This window comes from Oryx dammah, unplaced genomic scaffold, assembly GCF_014754425.2.
Source record: "Oryx dammah isolate SB20612 unplaced genomic scaffold, SCBI_Odam_1.1 HiC_scaffold_12, whole genome shotgun sequence".
Lineage (NCBI taxonomy): Eukaryota > Metazoa > Chordata > Mammalia > Artiodactyla > Bovidae > Oryx > Oryx dammah.
Window position 1 is genome coordinate 55,361,494 of NW_024070196.1, and position 16,102 is coordinate 55,377,595.

Here is a 16,102-nt window from a genome sequence, read left to right on the forward strand (position 1 = left end):
CCCGGCAGGATGCTCCCGTAATGTCTGATGAGCCCAGAAGGGCTTCTGCAATGGGGAGGGTGCGGGCTGGGGGAGCACAATTCAGACCTAAATTTGGGGGCTTGAAAGTGAAGCCAAGTCTCCATCTCAGCAAATAAAAGAGTAGCAGCTCTGGGCCACATGCAGAGAGGGGAAAACAAAATGGGACTTTGGAGCCAGACTGGTCTGGTTTTGAATCTCAGCTTCTCCATCACACAAGTCCCTTTCTGTGTCTGAGCCTCAGTTTTCTCAGCTATAAAATGGACGGGACAACACCTTCATCATGGGGTTGTCATAAAGTCTCAAGTAAGACAAATTTACAAATATAAATCACCTGGTACATTCTGAATCCTCAATAAACGGTAGGATAACAAGTAAAATAGGTTGTAGGACAGTACAAACTGTCCTTCTATGGATCCAAGATGCCATAGACATCAGACTCCAAAAGAAGGTCAGAAAGACCACCTGGAAGGCATTTTCGAGGTAGCGGTAGGAGCACACAGGACTCCCCATTTGTATCCCCACGCTGAGAATAAAAAAACAGTGGAGAGGGAAAGAGATTTGTGCAGTGACTGGACAGCAGCTGCTGGGACGCTTTGAATCGTGAACCCAAAGGGAGGCGGCGGCTGCATCCTTCAGCTCAAATCAAATGAGACACCAGCTGCCATGATGGTCAAGAGCATAAAATGTGACCCCTGCAGGTGGGGGCTGGCAAGCTGGTCTTTGATACCCTCAGGGAAAACCCAGAAGACAGAAGCAGGCTGGGTCGTGCTTCTGGGGCAGAGCGGCAAGGTGGAGGGTAGCTCTCTTAGCCTGTTTCCTCACCTGCAAAGTGCGGTAAATATTGCCTACCTCTCAGTGTTGTGGAGTGAATGGAATTGGTCAGTTCATCAGAGAGGAGAAGCAGATAACCTAAGGTCACAGAGCAGGTGAGCAACAGGACTCAGACCCTGGAATGATCTGTGGCCCAGGTGCTAAGTCAGTCAACCCTGACAAGGGTTTGTCTGGCCAGACTGGGAAGCTCAAGAATTAATCCTTTTACTGAGACAATTTAAATCCCAAGCCCTGGAGCTGCACAAAAAAGGGAACAGGCAGGGTTATTTGTTGGTTCGAGGCAGGGAGGGAAAAGGTGAGAAGAAGTCGGTCAGGGTTAAAGAATCATCAGGCTGCCCATGCCAGCTCCCATGGACCCGTGGAACGCTCCTCCACATCCACCAAGTTCATTTCCTACGAGAATGCCAGATTCATGTTCTCAGATTCCTTGGTATCCGTCTGCTTCCTGAGTTTTGAGAGAACTTTTTAAGAAGGTCTAAAAATACCAGAGAAGCAGTTTGATTAGCAGACGATGGGATCAGCCAATAAGCAAGAGCAACACAGGCGACAACCATGTGCTAATTGCCGCTTGGGCATTTGCTTCAAGGGCCCTTGGAAACAATACATTTCAGTCATGTTACCCTTTTGGCTGCCATTTCCTGAATGTATGACAAAATAATCGGCATGAGAGTCATCATCTCTGGAAATGTCAATATTTAAATGTTTTAATGCTTGATATTTTGGGGAGCCAATGGCTTCAACCCCTAAGTGGAAATACAAAGAGAGAGCATTCAGTGAGCACCTATTATTTGCCAGGGGCTTTCCTTTGTATTATCCCATTGACCCTCCCAACAACACTCCAAAGCCAGAGTTGTTATTATTTCTGTATGTGAGATAAAGTTACTGAGACACAGAGAGCAACTTGCCCCCAGTCATACACATAGCAAATGTTAGAATGTCATCTCTCCTTATGGGGCACCCCGTATGTGCTGGGGATGTACCGGTGCATAAAACACCTACAGCCTTTGTCTAAGTGAAATTTAGTTACCCTGGGGGATCTGATGCCTCACTTGCCAGGCAGAGCTATCCTTGGTCCTGAGAATACAGACTATTCTCATACTGAACTTAAATCCTGCACCAGGCACTGTGCTAGGCTCTGGGGATAGACTTGTGAGCAAGGCAGGGTCCTTTCCCTTCAGTGAGCTCCAAGTCTACTGGTGGGACCAGACAAATTAACAGGCAATTATGATGTAGGGTTATTTTTCCCTTTTGGTAGAAAATAAAAAATTCAGCAGGTCAGAGCTTGGATTTAGACTAAATCCATTTAACTAGATATTTATCCACATTATTCAAACCAATTAAACTGTTTACAGTGATCAACATCTCAGCCACACACACCCCAGAACCTCATTCCTCATTAGCTGGGCCTGTCTTCCTTGCCGTTTTATCTAGCAGGTCTTGACAGTATACTGACCCAGCATTAAAATACGCCTTTCTTAGAAATGCGACTCTAATTAGAAATGGCTGATAAACCTTCATTGAAATGAGCATTATTTAGAAAGATGCATCTAAGCCACAAACAGGGCTTCTCCCCACCCTTGTCCCTCCTTGTCCCCAGCTGTGCTTCTCTTCCAGAAAAGCTCACTGGCATATATTAGCAAGAGCTCAAGAAAATGCAAATATCCTTGTCTGTGGTCACAGGGTACAGTCACATTCTTGTTTACATCACCTACAGCTAAAATTGGCACTTTCCTTTTTCTGCTGGAGACTTCCTGAATATACTCTTTAAAAATGCGGCTGACAGATACTCCTTTTAGAGAGATACTTGTCTATTGTTCCTTCTTACTGCAGGTAACCAGACTGATCTTAAGAGCATAGAATCTCTCTAGTTAGTTGGTCCTGGATTCAAATCCTATCACCTACATGTCTGGGTATCTCTGGGCAAGTCACAAAATCTCTCCAAGCCTCAATTTTATCATCTCTACAAACAGGGGTAATGATAGCATTTGCCGCATGGGACTGAGACGCTAACTTTAATAAAATATGCAGAACACAGTAGTGGCATAATAGATGCTTAATAAGTGGCAGCCATTATTTGCTCTCTGGAGTCATATAGCAAGGAGGATACCCCCAGACTGTGAGGTTAGGGTTCTCGGTTCTGCATATGAATATGAAGAAACTACAGAGGTGAAGTGATTTGTCCAAGGTCATACAGCTATGTAGCAAGAGAGCTCATACTCCAAACTGACCTCCTAATTCCCAGCAAGGGCCACCCCCATTCCACCACTGTTCAGAACCCTGGAAACATCTTGCCGTAGAAAACTACAGTTTCTTATGGGGAGGAGAGGAAGGGGAGAAAGTTCTACAAGGAGGAAGAAGATGGAAGGTACAGCACCTTCGAAACCCAGTGTGACTTCCAAGTAGACCAAGTAATCAAAGATAGAGCTGGAAAAGCCGGCAGGGACTAGATCATGCAGAGCCTTTTAAACCTTATTAAAGATCATCATCTTCATTTTGAGGGCCATTAATTGTTTTAACCAGGGAAATGACAATATCACACTTTTAATGAAAGAGAATGGGTTGGAAGAAGGTCAGATTGAAGATAAAGGGGGCAGTTGGGAGGCTGGTGGAATAGTCCAGGCTAGAGATGGAGATGAGGGCATCCTGGATCAGGTAGTGACCTTGGGGAAGGAGGCAGTGTCCACAGAGTGCCTGCCCTGAGGCAGCTGATTGAACATAAGAGATGATGAAGAGGAAGAAAGCAAAGATGAAGCTCAGGTTTCTGCCTGAACAACTGGGTACACAACGGCATCATTTATTTAAAGGGGAACGTCTCACCATTCAGCTGGGGAAAGATACTTAGGACTTGGGTGGTCCTGTACTGCCATGGTTCTCAACCCAAGATGACTTTGGTCCCCAGAGGACATTTGGTAATATCAACACATTTGTGGTTGTCACAATTGGCATCTAATGGCTAGAGACCAGGGGTGCTGCTCAGCATCCTGCAATGCACATGGCAGCCCATCGGCCCCAAATGTCAATGGAGTCAAGGTTGAGAAACCCTGTTCTGCTGAAATTCATAGTCTTAAAGGAAGTAAAACATTAGAACTTTTCAGTTATTGAAAGATTTAATGGGAACTCATGGTGCTAAATCCTCCCTAATTTGAAAACCCCCCAGGATAGAAACTTGGGTAACTTCGTGTGTGGAGGAGAAGAGCATGGAAAGATTTACCTGCTGGAGCTCTGTGGAACAGCCTTTTGTCCAACAGGAACTCAAGAAAGAACCTGTTCTTTGGGGGTGAATGGCAACAAACTCTGCCTCACCCTGATGCATTAGAAAATAAGAAAATCCAGCCACGATTCAGTCTCTGTATCACCCCAAGTCCACATCCAGCCAACACTGAAGATGCAGGTCAGATGGCTTCATTGCACCTTTCTTCCCATGATAGAACTTGCTTCTATCTCCAACTCTAATATATTTTTTACCTTTATTTTTGACTTATTAGCCATTTTGATTCATGGTTATTTATGCATTTTCTCTCCAACAGAATTATGGATTTCTTGAGAGAAGCCCCCAAGTCTGATTCATATTAATGCATCCAAAACACCTGTCATATATTTAACAGACATCTCAGAGGGTCATATTGGCCCTGTACTAGGTGGCGGCTGCTGCTGCTGCTGCTGCTGCTAAGTCACGTCAGTCGTGTCCGACTCTGTGCAACCCCATAGACGGCAGCCCACCAGGCTCCCCCATCCCTGGGGTTCTCCAGGCAAGAACACCGGAGTGGGTTGACATTTCCTTCTCCAAGGCGTGAAAGTGAAAAGTGAAAGTAAAGTCGCTCAGTTGTGTCTGACTCTTGGCGACCCCATGGACTGTACCCCACCAGGCTCCTCCGTCCATGGGATCTCCCACGCAAGAGTACTGGAGTGGGGTGCCATTGCCTTCTCTGCTGTACCAGGCTACAATGGGGCATTACTTTCCATTCTTTCTGCCACTGAGTTGCAGCCAGCCATGGACCCCTTGAAGCCCCTGACAACACTGAACCCATTTCAGAAATCATCCCAACTGTATAATCTTCCCACTTAGTGAAATCCAGAAATCCCAAAGCACTTCCACACTTACAGGCAGATCTCCAAACAGAGCTAACTTTTGAGTTATTAAATATAACTTCCGATTGCATAAATTCCAACTTAGAAATATATCAGATCAAAATTGAACCTGCAAGAAACTTTTTCAGCAGAGTTTGAAAACAGGAATTCAGAAGGGAAAATGCCACCATCTCATGATAGAAGGTATCCCATTACTGGTGATTATGATTTTGAATTTAACTGTCAGAAAGATCTCTGAGAAAAATATGTTGATTTGTTCAGTCCAAGAAAGGTTTAATTGGCTTCTGTCAGATTTTATGTAAGTGCTACTTGCCACTGAACCCCACGTGGATTCTGCAGCTTTTGAACTGAGCAGATGACAGCTGAGTCTTTAGAGGCTGCAGGAATGCTGAAAAGGGGTCAAGGATAGGTCTCTTTCTACGGTTGTGCAAAGGCTTATCTAACCAGAGATTGATTCTTTAAGCCCCCCTATCCTCCACTCTCCAAATGATGAAAACAGAAGGGAGTCAAAGGAATAAAGATAGTCCACTATCTTGGATCTCTTTTCATCTGACTCCCTATATTTTTCAGTTTCTGGAAGGCTGTCCCATGTCTTTTTTCACTTCTAGGTATCCTCAACACCTAGAATTACACTTAGCACATATCTGGAGCTCAGTAAATAGTAGCTGAATGAATGTTTCACTTGGTGACTTCCCCCTTATCCTGACCCCCTCAGCCCTTCAGAGGATTCTGTGCAGTTTTTAAAAGTACCACTATGGAAAAGGCCCTTGATATCCCTAAAACAGTTGTGGTACAGGCTAAGAACTGTCTCTCTCTCTTTTAGGTTACTGTATTGCTTGGGACCCCCCCAATATCTGATTTTTTGTGAAGTCATTTGTGCTAGTTATTGCTGATCAGTCAACCTGACCCTCATCTCCAATACTTTCACCTCTCTCTTGCTCCTGCTTTTCCACACTCAGGGTAGGTACACACTTGCCCAGCCATTGTTGTTGTTTGTTTCCCCCCCCACACACCCATTCTTGCAATTAATAAAAGACAGGTGACAGTACCCTAGCAGATGAGACATAAGAGGAAACATGCTGGGAATTTTCCTGGAAAGCCTTTGTTTGCCTCATTAAAAAGACAAAAATAGTTCTTACCCTCCATTTTATCCTCTTTCTACTGGAATATGAATGTAATGGGTAGAGATGAGGTAGCCATTCTATGACCATGAGGGAAAAGGACCTGCCAGTCTTAATATTAACTAGTTCCTCCTTGAACTAATGCCAGTGGGCATATGCCTCCAGACTTTTCACATAATAAAAATAAATCCACATTTGTTTCAGTTCAGTTGCTCAGTCATGTCCGACTCTTTGCGACCCTGCTTTTGAGTTTTTTTCTCTTACTTGCAACCAAGAATGATCCTAATTGATACATAAGGCTTTTTTTTTTTTTAAACCACTTCTGTCTCTCTATAGGATTCAAACATGACTAATGAGACTAGGCTGAAAGTTAAAACCAAGGGATTTAAATCATGCTTAAGGGCACTCCCTTTCCTACAACTAGGATTTTTGAACTGGTCATGCATTTCTGCCATCAGGATGAACTCTCTCCTGCAAGGCATCTCATCTTTCACAAAATTATGCTGATGGTATTGCTGTTCAGTCACTAAGTTGTGTCCAACTCTTTGTGACCCCATGGACTGCAGCATATCAGGCTTCCCCATCCTCCACTATCTCCCAGAGCTTGCTCAAGTTCATGCCCATTGAGTCGGTGATGCCATCTAACAATTTCATCCTCTGCTGCCCTCTTCTCTCTTTGCCTTCAATCATTCCCAGCATCAGGGTCTTTTCCAATGAGTTGGCTCCCCACATCAGATGGCCAAAGTGTTGAAGCTTTAGCCTTAGTCCTTTCAATGAATATTCAGGGCTGATTTCCTTTAGGACTGGCTTGATCTCCATAAAAATATACTCTCACACAAGTTCTTAAAAATATGCCTAGGCCTGCTTCTTCCCTTCTACCCTTAAACTGGGACTTGGCATCACTAATGATGGATCCCAGTCTGCGACTTTACAGTTAATGCTCAGCTTCCTTCAGGCTTCACATCTGGGTTATCTTCAAAACAGTGATGGAGGCACACGTGTCCAGCCAGAGAAGACAAAGGAGCATGAGTCATAATAACAACTGTCATCACCTACTAAGGAGTTCACTGTGTACTGAGTGCCACGCTCAGTATTTCAGAGGCATTATTTAATCCTTTCAAAAGATCTACATGGTAGACCCTATTATTATTCAGGCCATTTCACAGAACCTCACATTAGGGTCAAAGAGCACATTCGAGCCCACCTTGTCTGATTTCAAAGGCAGAGAACTTACCCTGTCACTAAGCTTGCATCATATCAACTAGACTCATGTGTTTCTTCTACTGCTCCCCTCCGATCCCCACCCTCACCTCTCCATGCTCAGCAGCTGCTGCTTCGCAGATGAGACAAAGAACTCACTTCATTTCGTCCAGCATAAAGAAAGTGCCTATCATTCTTCCCATGTCAGAAGGTAATGAACACATGCCTTCCTGGCACCCTGATTTATCATGGAGGGAGCCGCCTGTCACATGGGTCTGCGATTAGACACAGCCATATTCACTGAGGCAAACATCACCAGTCCAGAGCTTCAGGGCAGAAAGGAAACAAAACAAAGCAACAACTCGAATTCTGCAACTGTCTCCATGCAGTAACAATGGAGCCAAAGAATCCCTTGGGGAGAAAAAAGGACTCGTTGCTATCTTCCTGGCCTAAAAGTCATGAGGGATGATAAAAATGAAGGTGCAGCTGGCTGGGATTTTTTAGAACTGAATCTCAAGTGGTCTTCAGATCTCTCTTTTATTTTTCAGGGTAATCACTGATTCAGGGCAGGGGGCGTAGTCTCCGTGATTAGAGACTAGAGAAATTACCCAGTGCTGAGCCCACTTTGAACAAAGACCAGTGACTCACCACGTTACCACTTCAGGCCACAATTTCTCTTATCTGAACAAAGAGGAAAATCGCTTCATGTTGGTGGTGGAAATGTATTATGTTGGAGTCAAGGTTTCTCTTGTTGGAGGAAACCCGTGCTTGTTTGATTCCAGATAGCCCGACTGGATGGTGAGCTGAACTGAGAGCTGCCCTGGGCAACTCCATTCTCACCATTGGGGTGGATGGTAGTGGGTGCGGGACAGTGATGCTTAGGCCAAGGTCTTCTCCTTAAGATGGGACTGTATATAGCTTGCCTCCATCTCCCTGAATCTGCCAACTTACCTCTCAGCAGAGAACTAGACCCTGGGGCTCTTCAAGCCTCAGTCTATTCAGGTGCAAAGTGGGGGTGGAGGCTGGGGGGGGGGGTTGTAATAACTACACTCTATCACAGAGTCAATTAAAAGATTAAGCAACAGTGTCATAATGGCTAACATTTCCTAATATTTACTCTGCGCTAGGCCCTGTTTTAAGAGCTTTACCCATATTAATTCATCTAATCCCCACAAAACCCTATGAGACCAGAACATTTTAAGCTGGATTTCCTCTATTCTAAGATGTGCATTTTCTTTACTCATTTCAGCATCTCTGAAACTAGGGTACTTCTTATAATTGAAAATAGGGCATAGTTTAGTCAGTAGAGTTTTGTTTCTTGTTGGCACACACAGAAAATGGTGATGCCTCTTGAAATGGAAGACGCCTTAGCTCAAATACAAGGTGCCCATTTCACAGAGGAGGAAACTGAGGCACAGAGAGGCACTGATTTGTTCAAAGACCCACAACATAGCTGAGTATCAGAGTTGGGGTCCAAACCCATATCGTTTGCTGAAGAATCTGCTCTTTTAATCACAAAGCTAGGATTCACTGAAGCACCCAGTCTAGCTCCTGCCTGTTTCAGTGTCTGCCCAAACTAAGGATGCTTCTTACCCCTCTGCCACCCAGACACAGAGCTTCTATAAAGGATTCCATGCCTTTATATAGTTTTTGCCAAATGCATCCCTACATTTCCATTCTAGAACATGGAGAGGGTGTCTGAAGTGCCCTTCTCTGTTCCAGTCTCTTCCAAAGAAGAAAATGTGGACCCGTGGTAATCTACATATGCTCTGCTCCCTCTCTTCCCCACGGCTAATCCCATTAAACTTCTCTTTTGCTTCCTTGAGAAACCAAGGGACAAGGAACTCCTTAAACAGATTAGGGCTTCTGACTTAGGGCAGGCTAGACGGTTTCCTCAACAAGACATTCAAGCAGAGGATTTGCACACATTATTTACACTCCCTCCCTCCGCCGAAAAATCTACATGAAGATGCTGTGCAGAGAAAGGTTCCGTTGTAACATTAGTTATGATAAAGCAACTTTCAACCCCGGGAGAAGAAAAACGGCCAGAGGGCTTCAGGACACTTTTGGGAGTCGCCGCCAGGTGTCACCCACTACACCAACACACAGCAGGAAGTGGCATTCCCATTAAGCCCAGCTGGTCTCACCTTCCTCCCCTGAGAAGCCAGATTCTTCCTCAAATCACACCTCACTGGACACCTGGCTGCCTGGCATTTGTTGTGGTTTAGTGGTCTAGTCGCTAGGTCGTGTCTGACTCTTTGCAACCCCATGGACTACAGTCTGCCACGCTCCTCTGTCCATGGGATTTTCCAGGCAAGAATACTGGAGTGGGTTGCCATTTCCTTCTCTAGGGGATCTTCCCTACCCAGGGATTGAACCTGTGTCTCCTATATTGGCAGGGTGATTCTTTACCACTGAGCCACCAGGGAAGCAATCAATGCTTTACAGTAGCTCTAAAAAGTTGAAATTTCTAAAGGTATTTCATGATATTTCAAATGTCAGCCAGGGACACCCTAGGGTCTTCATTATTTCCTAGACAGTGGGGTGTGGGCAGCAGGATTTCCGTGGTTTTGTGCCTGAGGTCTTGTTTATCCAACAGATGCCTAGAAGCCTGCTTCCCTGCTCTTGACCTTCCAGAGTCCTATCTACGCTCCTCTCAAGACAGAGATGGTCTTTTCTACCTCTGCGTCCTCCTCCACTTTCCCCAATGTCTCTAACCCAAGATGGAAAACTTCATTACATGACCTCTCTCTCTCTTTCTCTCTCACACACACACGAGTCTGAATTACCTGTCCTCTGCATTCCCACTACACCCAATGATACACCTCTCCCATACCATTTATCACATTGCATTACAGTGAACTGTTTATTTCTTTTACTTCCTGCCCCAACACACACACTACAGATTGTGAATATTTTTTAGGCAAGTTTTAAATTTTACAAGAGCAGGTATTCAGCACACAAGAGAAATCCAACATGTTCACTAAATGAATGAAACAACCATGTAACAAAAATCTAGGAAGTGCTAAGGACCTAAGATGCTGTTCTTCAACTTTGGACATATCAGAACATGCTCACAGCAATCCCAAGAGGAAGTCCTATGATATCCCCATCTTACACACAGGAAACACTGGAGCAGAGAAGTTCTGTAACTTGCTCAAGGTCACAGGGCTGCAAAGAGGCAGATCAAGGGTTCAAGCCAGGCTATTTGGGTCCACTGGCCATGTGCTCACACTCACCGCTGATTCTGAAATATCTACTTCCTTCCCTTCTCTCATTGCTATGCTGGGAAGTTCATTCCCAGAGTGGGGGGGTCTCTGCATAAAACCCATTTCCGTGTAGCATCTTAAAACCAGAGGAGACACTGGTGAAGACTGCATATTTCAGAAGGAACTCAGTAAGAGGGCTGAGCAATGAAGGCTGCACAGAGCTGTGTCAATCCTTGGAAAGTAGGAGCTCAGGAACGCTTTGGATCACCACATTAGCATGGGTGAGTTTTAAACTCTTTTCTGTACCTTGACTTTTCTCAAAGCCCTCCTTCCTGGGGCAGGACCTTGAGCCACAAGATATACCAGTGTGGGTGGACCACAGAGGGCCAGCAATAGGCTTTGTTCCCCTCCCACTGTTCACCTACCTTGGCCAAGGTAGGGGTAAACATGGGGGTTTGCAGATACAATAACAAAGACACGTTTAACACAGACAGACAAAACTGGCCTGCCCAGTTCTGATCATTAAAAACCAGAAACAGTTTGATGCCCAGCACTAAACACATACTCATTTTTGATTTGTCTTTCAAACCAACAACAGTATTTCTTGTCCCATACATACATGATCAAGTGTTAGCATCACCCTAAACAATTTCCATATCTTACTGAGTCCTCACACCGTTCTGCCTACTTGATGTTCCTGTTCTCATTTCATAGACAGGAGCAAATAAAGCCTCAGAGATGCTAAGCAACTCATCTCAATAGTTGGTGAGACCCCAAGTCAGGCTTCAAACCCCGAAGTTTGACACTGTAGTCTCTATGAAGAGAGAGGATGTGCACGTACCCCGAGCACAGTGGATCTCTGAAAATAATTTCTGCGATGGCAAACCTACAATTCATCTTAATTTTTTCCTGATGTTCTACAGTGTCACTCCCGATTTATTCCATCATTTTGGAATTACTAGCTAATAGGATGGCCCAGCTCCCCGTTCTGGCTGGCATTTTCATTCTTCACGAGTAACCAACCACTGAGAGCATCAGGGGTGTGTCACAATTTAATTACACCCTGACTCTTCTTTCTCCCGATGTCCCTGGTTGGTCTGAGGCTAATTTCTATTTTTCGTCTTGAAAACACGACTGCTTTCGCAAAGAGACAAGAGACTCACCTGTGTTAGGAGAGCTGAGGCAAAAAAGGGAAATAGGGCCCCGGAGGCAGGGGCACTCTGCATCTTCTTGGTGACTGGTACCTTGGTCATCTTGGAACTGCTTCAGGCTAAACTGTGTCCAGCAGGGAAGGTTTGGTTTGGTTTTGTTTTCCCCCCAGAATCTTCTACATCAGCAGTCACTGGTGTCAAGAGCTTTCCAGCAATTTCCCCCTGGCTCACAAGTCCTAATGAGACTCCAGACAGGTTTCTGACTGGGGAGGAATTAATTGGAAAAGCAAGTCTTCCTGGGTTTCCTACCAACAAGATAAGGAAGCCGCCGCGGGGTGAAATCAGGCAAGCCCCGGACTTTTTAGAAAGTCACAAACTTTTATGTTTTTCCCCGTTTCGGAATGGGACAGCTTTGTCTTCTAGAAACAAAAATAAAATATGAAACTAAAAAAATAAAACTCCGTTGAAAAAGTCTAAGGGGGGCCCATCGAGGGGCCCCCGGAAATACATCCTAGGATTGCAGCGGCCGGCCGAGTGGAAGGGAAAGCCACCGCCGCTAACGGGTAGGCCCGGGCCCACGCGGTCGCCTGGCAACGGCGCGCCCCGAGGAGGGCTTCCTATTGGCTGGGATCAATAGGGGCGTGGTCGCGAACTCGCCCGGGCCGCTGGGCCCCTGGCTGGGAGCTGGCGGCTAGCCAGGGAACCACGTTCTTCAAACTTTGGTTTTACCTTTCAGGCCTGAAGACCTTGACCCTTTCTCTTCGTATAATTACAAGCGTCTCTTTCCTTCCAAACTCTGCCCTATCCTGCCATAATTCTCTAGTGCCTTGAGTTGGGTAGATCCATGTGGGCCTTGAGCCCCTCAATTATTTGACCATGAGGTTTCTCTGTTTTATTCACCTAACAACCATTCCTACTCATCCTTCAAATCCCTCATAGACACAACACATATACATACACACACTTAAATGTATACATGTATATGTTATGTGTGCATAACATTCAGTTCAGTCGCTCAGTCATGTCTGACTCTTTGCGACCTCAGGCCTCCCTGTCCATCACTAACTCCCAGAGCTTGCTCACACTCACAGTCCATTGAGTTGGGATTACATCCAACTATCTTATCCTCTGTCGTCCCCTTCTCCTCTTGACTTCAATCTTTCCCAGCATCAAGGTCTTTTCCAATGAGTCGGTTCTTCGCATCAGGTGGTCAAAGTATTGGAGTTTCAGCTTCAGCATCAGGCATTCCAACAAATATTCAGGACTGATTTCCTTTAGGATGGACTGGTTCGATCTCCTTGCAGTCCAAGGGACTCTCAAGAGTCTTCTCCAACACCACAGTTCAAAAGCATCAATTCTTTGGCGCTCAGCTTTCTTTATAGTCCAGCTCTCACATCCATACATGACTGCTCAAAAAACCATAGCTTTGACGAGCTTTGTTGTTGGACCTTTGTTGGCAAAGTAATGTCTCTGCTTTTTAATATGCTGTCTAGGTTGGTCATAGCTTTTCTTCTAAGGAGCAAGCTCTTTTAATTTCATGGCTGCAGTCACCATCTACAGTGATTTTGGAGCCCCCCAAATAAAGTCTGTCACTGTTTCCATTGTTTCCCCATCTAGTTGCCATGAAGTGAATGAAATTAAGTGCTTGGAATGTGCTAGATGTTGTGCTGTCTTATTAATTATATTAACTCAGTCCTCACAGCACATCTTTAAGGAAGGTATTTCCTTATCCTGTTTTACAGACTGGAAAACTGAAGTTCAGAGAGATTGATATGCTTAAGGACCCACAGAAAGTGTGTGAACTAGAATTCAAAGCCAGACCTGTTTGATTCTAAAATCCAACCTCTTAGCCACATGAGCCTGGATAAGACACCTGACTTGGATGAGGCTTAGCTTCCATCGCTTTCACATGGGGAAAGTAGCTGTGCTACAGGTATCAAGGATTAAAGCAGATCATTATGTAAAGGCTGAGCACATGAGGAGGCCTAGTTAAGTGGCAACTAGTATTATGTCCTGACACCCCATTCCCAGGAAGAATTAGTCATTTTTGCAGTACAGTGTTCATTTCACAGCAGATATTAATACTAATATTTATTGATCACAGGCTCTGTGCCAGGCCTTCTACTGAGCACTTTACATACATTAATTCATTTAATCCTTCCAGTAGCCCTATAGGATAGGTTCCAGCTTGCAGATTGATTGTACATGTTCTGATTTATGTGCTTTGTCCTTGGCATTATTTCACACTGGATCAATCTGACTCCTTTTATCTCTAACCCCAGAGTGGCTAAGGATTATGACATCATCACAGCCACACAATGACCTCACCTTCTCTTTAGAAGGCATGGCTGCAAGATGACTCTCCATAAAATTCAAAACACCCAGCCACGTAGTTCCAGATGCTGATGCTTGGAAGTAATTATTTTCCTGCCATCATCTAAAGACTGAGTCTGACCTTCCTTTTTATAGGAAGTTTTGGTCCTCCTGCCTTCTTTGCAAGCAGCATTAAGCCATCAGCAAACACTTTCAGAAGGATGAGGATAAACTGAATTGTGTTCAGAATATGGGGTGGGGATGAGAAAAATAAGATAGAATGAGAAATATGTTCAGCCTTGAGCAGAACAAAGGGCTGTCTTCATATGGCTTTGAGGGACAGGCTTGGCAAAGAAGAATTCAACTAGTTTTGTATGAGCCCAAAGAATAGGAAGGTTTAGGCTCAATATGTGAAAATACACAGCAAAATATTGTTTTAAAAGGCATGAGTTCTACTACCATATGACCCAGCAATCCCACTCCATGGAATACACCTGGAGAAAACCATAATTCACAGAGACACATGCACCCCAATGTTCACTGCAACACTATTTACAATAGCCAGGACATGGAAGCAATCTAAATGTCCATCAACAGGGGAATCGACAAAGAAGATGTGATATATATACAATGGAATAGTACTCAGCCATAAAGGGGAGCAAAATAGTGTCATTTGCCGAGACATAGGTAGACCTAGAGATGATCATACAGAGTTAAGTAAGTCAGAAAGAGAAAAACAAATATTGTATAATATCACTTGTATGTGGAATGTAGAAAAATGGTACAGCTGAACTTAACTGCAAAGCATAGAGACAAAGATGTAGAGAACAAACTTACAGATATCACGGTGGGGAGTAGAGGTGGGATGAACTGGGAGATTGGGATCGACATATATACCCTGCTTTGTATAAAATAAATAACTAATGAGAACCTACTGTATAGCACAGGGAACTCTACTCAGTGCTCTGTGGTGACCTGAATGGAAGAAGATCTAAAAAAAGAGAGGATATACATATACATATAATTGATTCATTTTGCTGTACAGCAGAAACTAACACAACATTGTAAAGCAACTAGACTCCAATAAAAATTAAAAAAAATAAAAGGCATGAGTTCTGGGGTCAGATTGACTCAGTCACTAAGCACCCTCAGTGACCATCTCAGAGGACAATGATGAAGCAAAATGGGTAAATCAGGTAAAGCCCAGTGCCTAGCAGAAAGAAAGTGCTCAATAAATGTTAGCTCATTTCTTTTTTTATGAACGACCACCTGTCAGAGCCATATTAGAACTGGATGTAGAAAGGGCCTTGGAATAAAGAACTGTGTTCAAATCCTGGCTCCATCTGTCATTTACTGGTAATGAGATCTTGGTCAAGCTACTTCACCTCTGCAAACCTCAATTTCATCATGTATCATATATACATAGTAATGGTAATGCCCAGTTTGTACAGTTGGAAGGACTAAGTGAAACGATGACTGTATAGAGTCTAGTACCCAGCAAGGGCTCAGTACATGCTAGTTCCCTTTTCTATTCATGAAGGGGTATGGTCCACTGAGAGAGAATGAGCTCCCCAGCACTAGAGGTATTCAACCCAATAAGGTCACATTCTAAAGTCCTGGGGTTAAGACTTCAACATAGGAATCTGCGGGAAGACACAAATCAAACTATAACAGTGAGCTGCCTCAGACTAAAAGCTCACAGAGGGTTAGATAGATGTTGTTGTGTTTCCCTCAAAAAAGTAAAGTCTCCTTATCTTCTCCTGTGAATTTTCTGTGGCACCTCTGTGTGCCTCGGCTCACAGTTTTGGAACCTCAGGGCAGGCCTGTTTACTGTCTTTGAGCTGAGTAGCCTGTTTATGCAAGAGGTTAACAACCATGTGAGTAGACATGAAAGTAACATCTAATGGGAGTTCACGGCTAATCCCTCGCCTCCTGGCCCCTCAGGTAGGACATCTCTGGAGCGTGTTCTGTGATCCCCCAGAGGTCCCCTTCAGGACTGCCCTGGGGCAACCCCATCTCCTGCAGCACTTGCCTGCTCACCGAGGACCAGCACTGGCTTCTACCCTTTCCTGTTTCATTTCCCCACTCCCCTTCTGGGACTGCCTGGACAGCCTCCCAATTATTTCCAAACTCTTGTTCTGCGTCTGTTTCTGCAGAACCCAAGCTA

The 16,102-nt window shown here is 44.6% G+C and overlaps 1 protein-coding gene across 4 annotated transcripts in view; it reads right to left on the reverse strand.

The window, feature by feature from the left end:
* The window catches only part of CCDC60 (coiled-coil domain containing 60), a 173,857-nt gene extending 161,690 nt beyond the window's left edge, over positions 1 to 12,167 (reverse strand). For 2 of the 4 annotated variants that reach the window (XR_005722957.1, XR_005722956.1), the window contains exon 1: positions 11,635 to 12,161. Coding sequence is in view for 2 of the 4 variants with exons in the window: in XM_040250794.1 (XP_040106728.1) it covers positions 11,635 to 11,724 (90 nt within the window). In the remaining 2 variants the exon portion in view is untranslated. Of the gene's footprint in view, positions 1 to 11,634 lie in introns of all 4 variants that reach the window. The other 2 variants (XM_040250794.1, XM_040250793.1) reach the window with 1 other exon arrangement.
* Between the last annotated feature and the right edge of the window lie 3,935 nt (positions 12,168 to 16,102).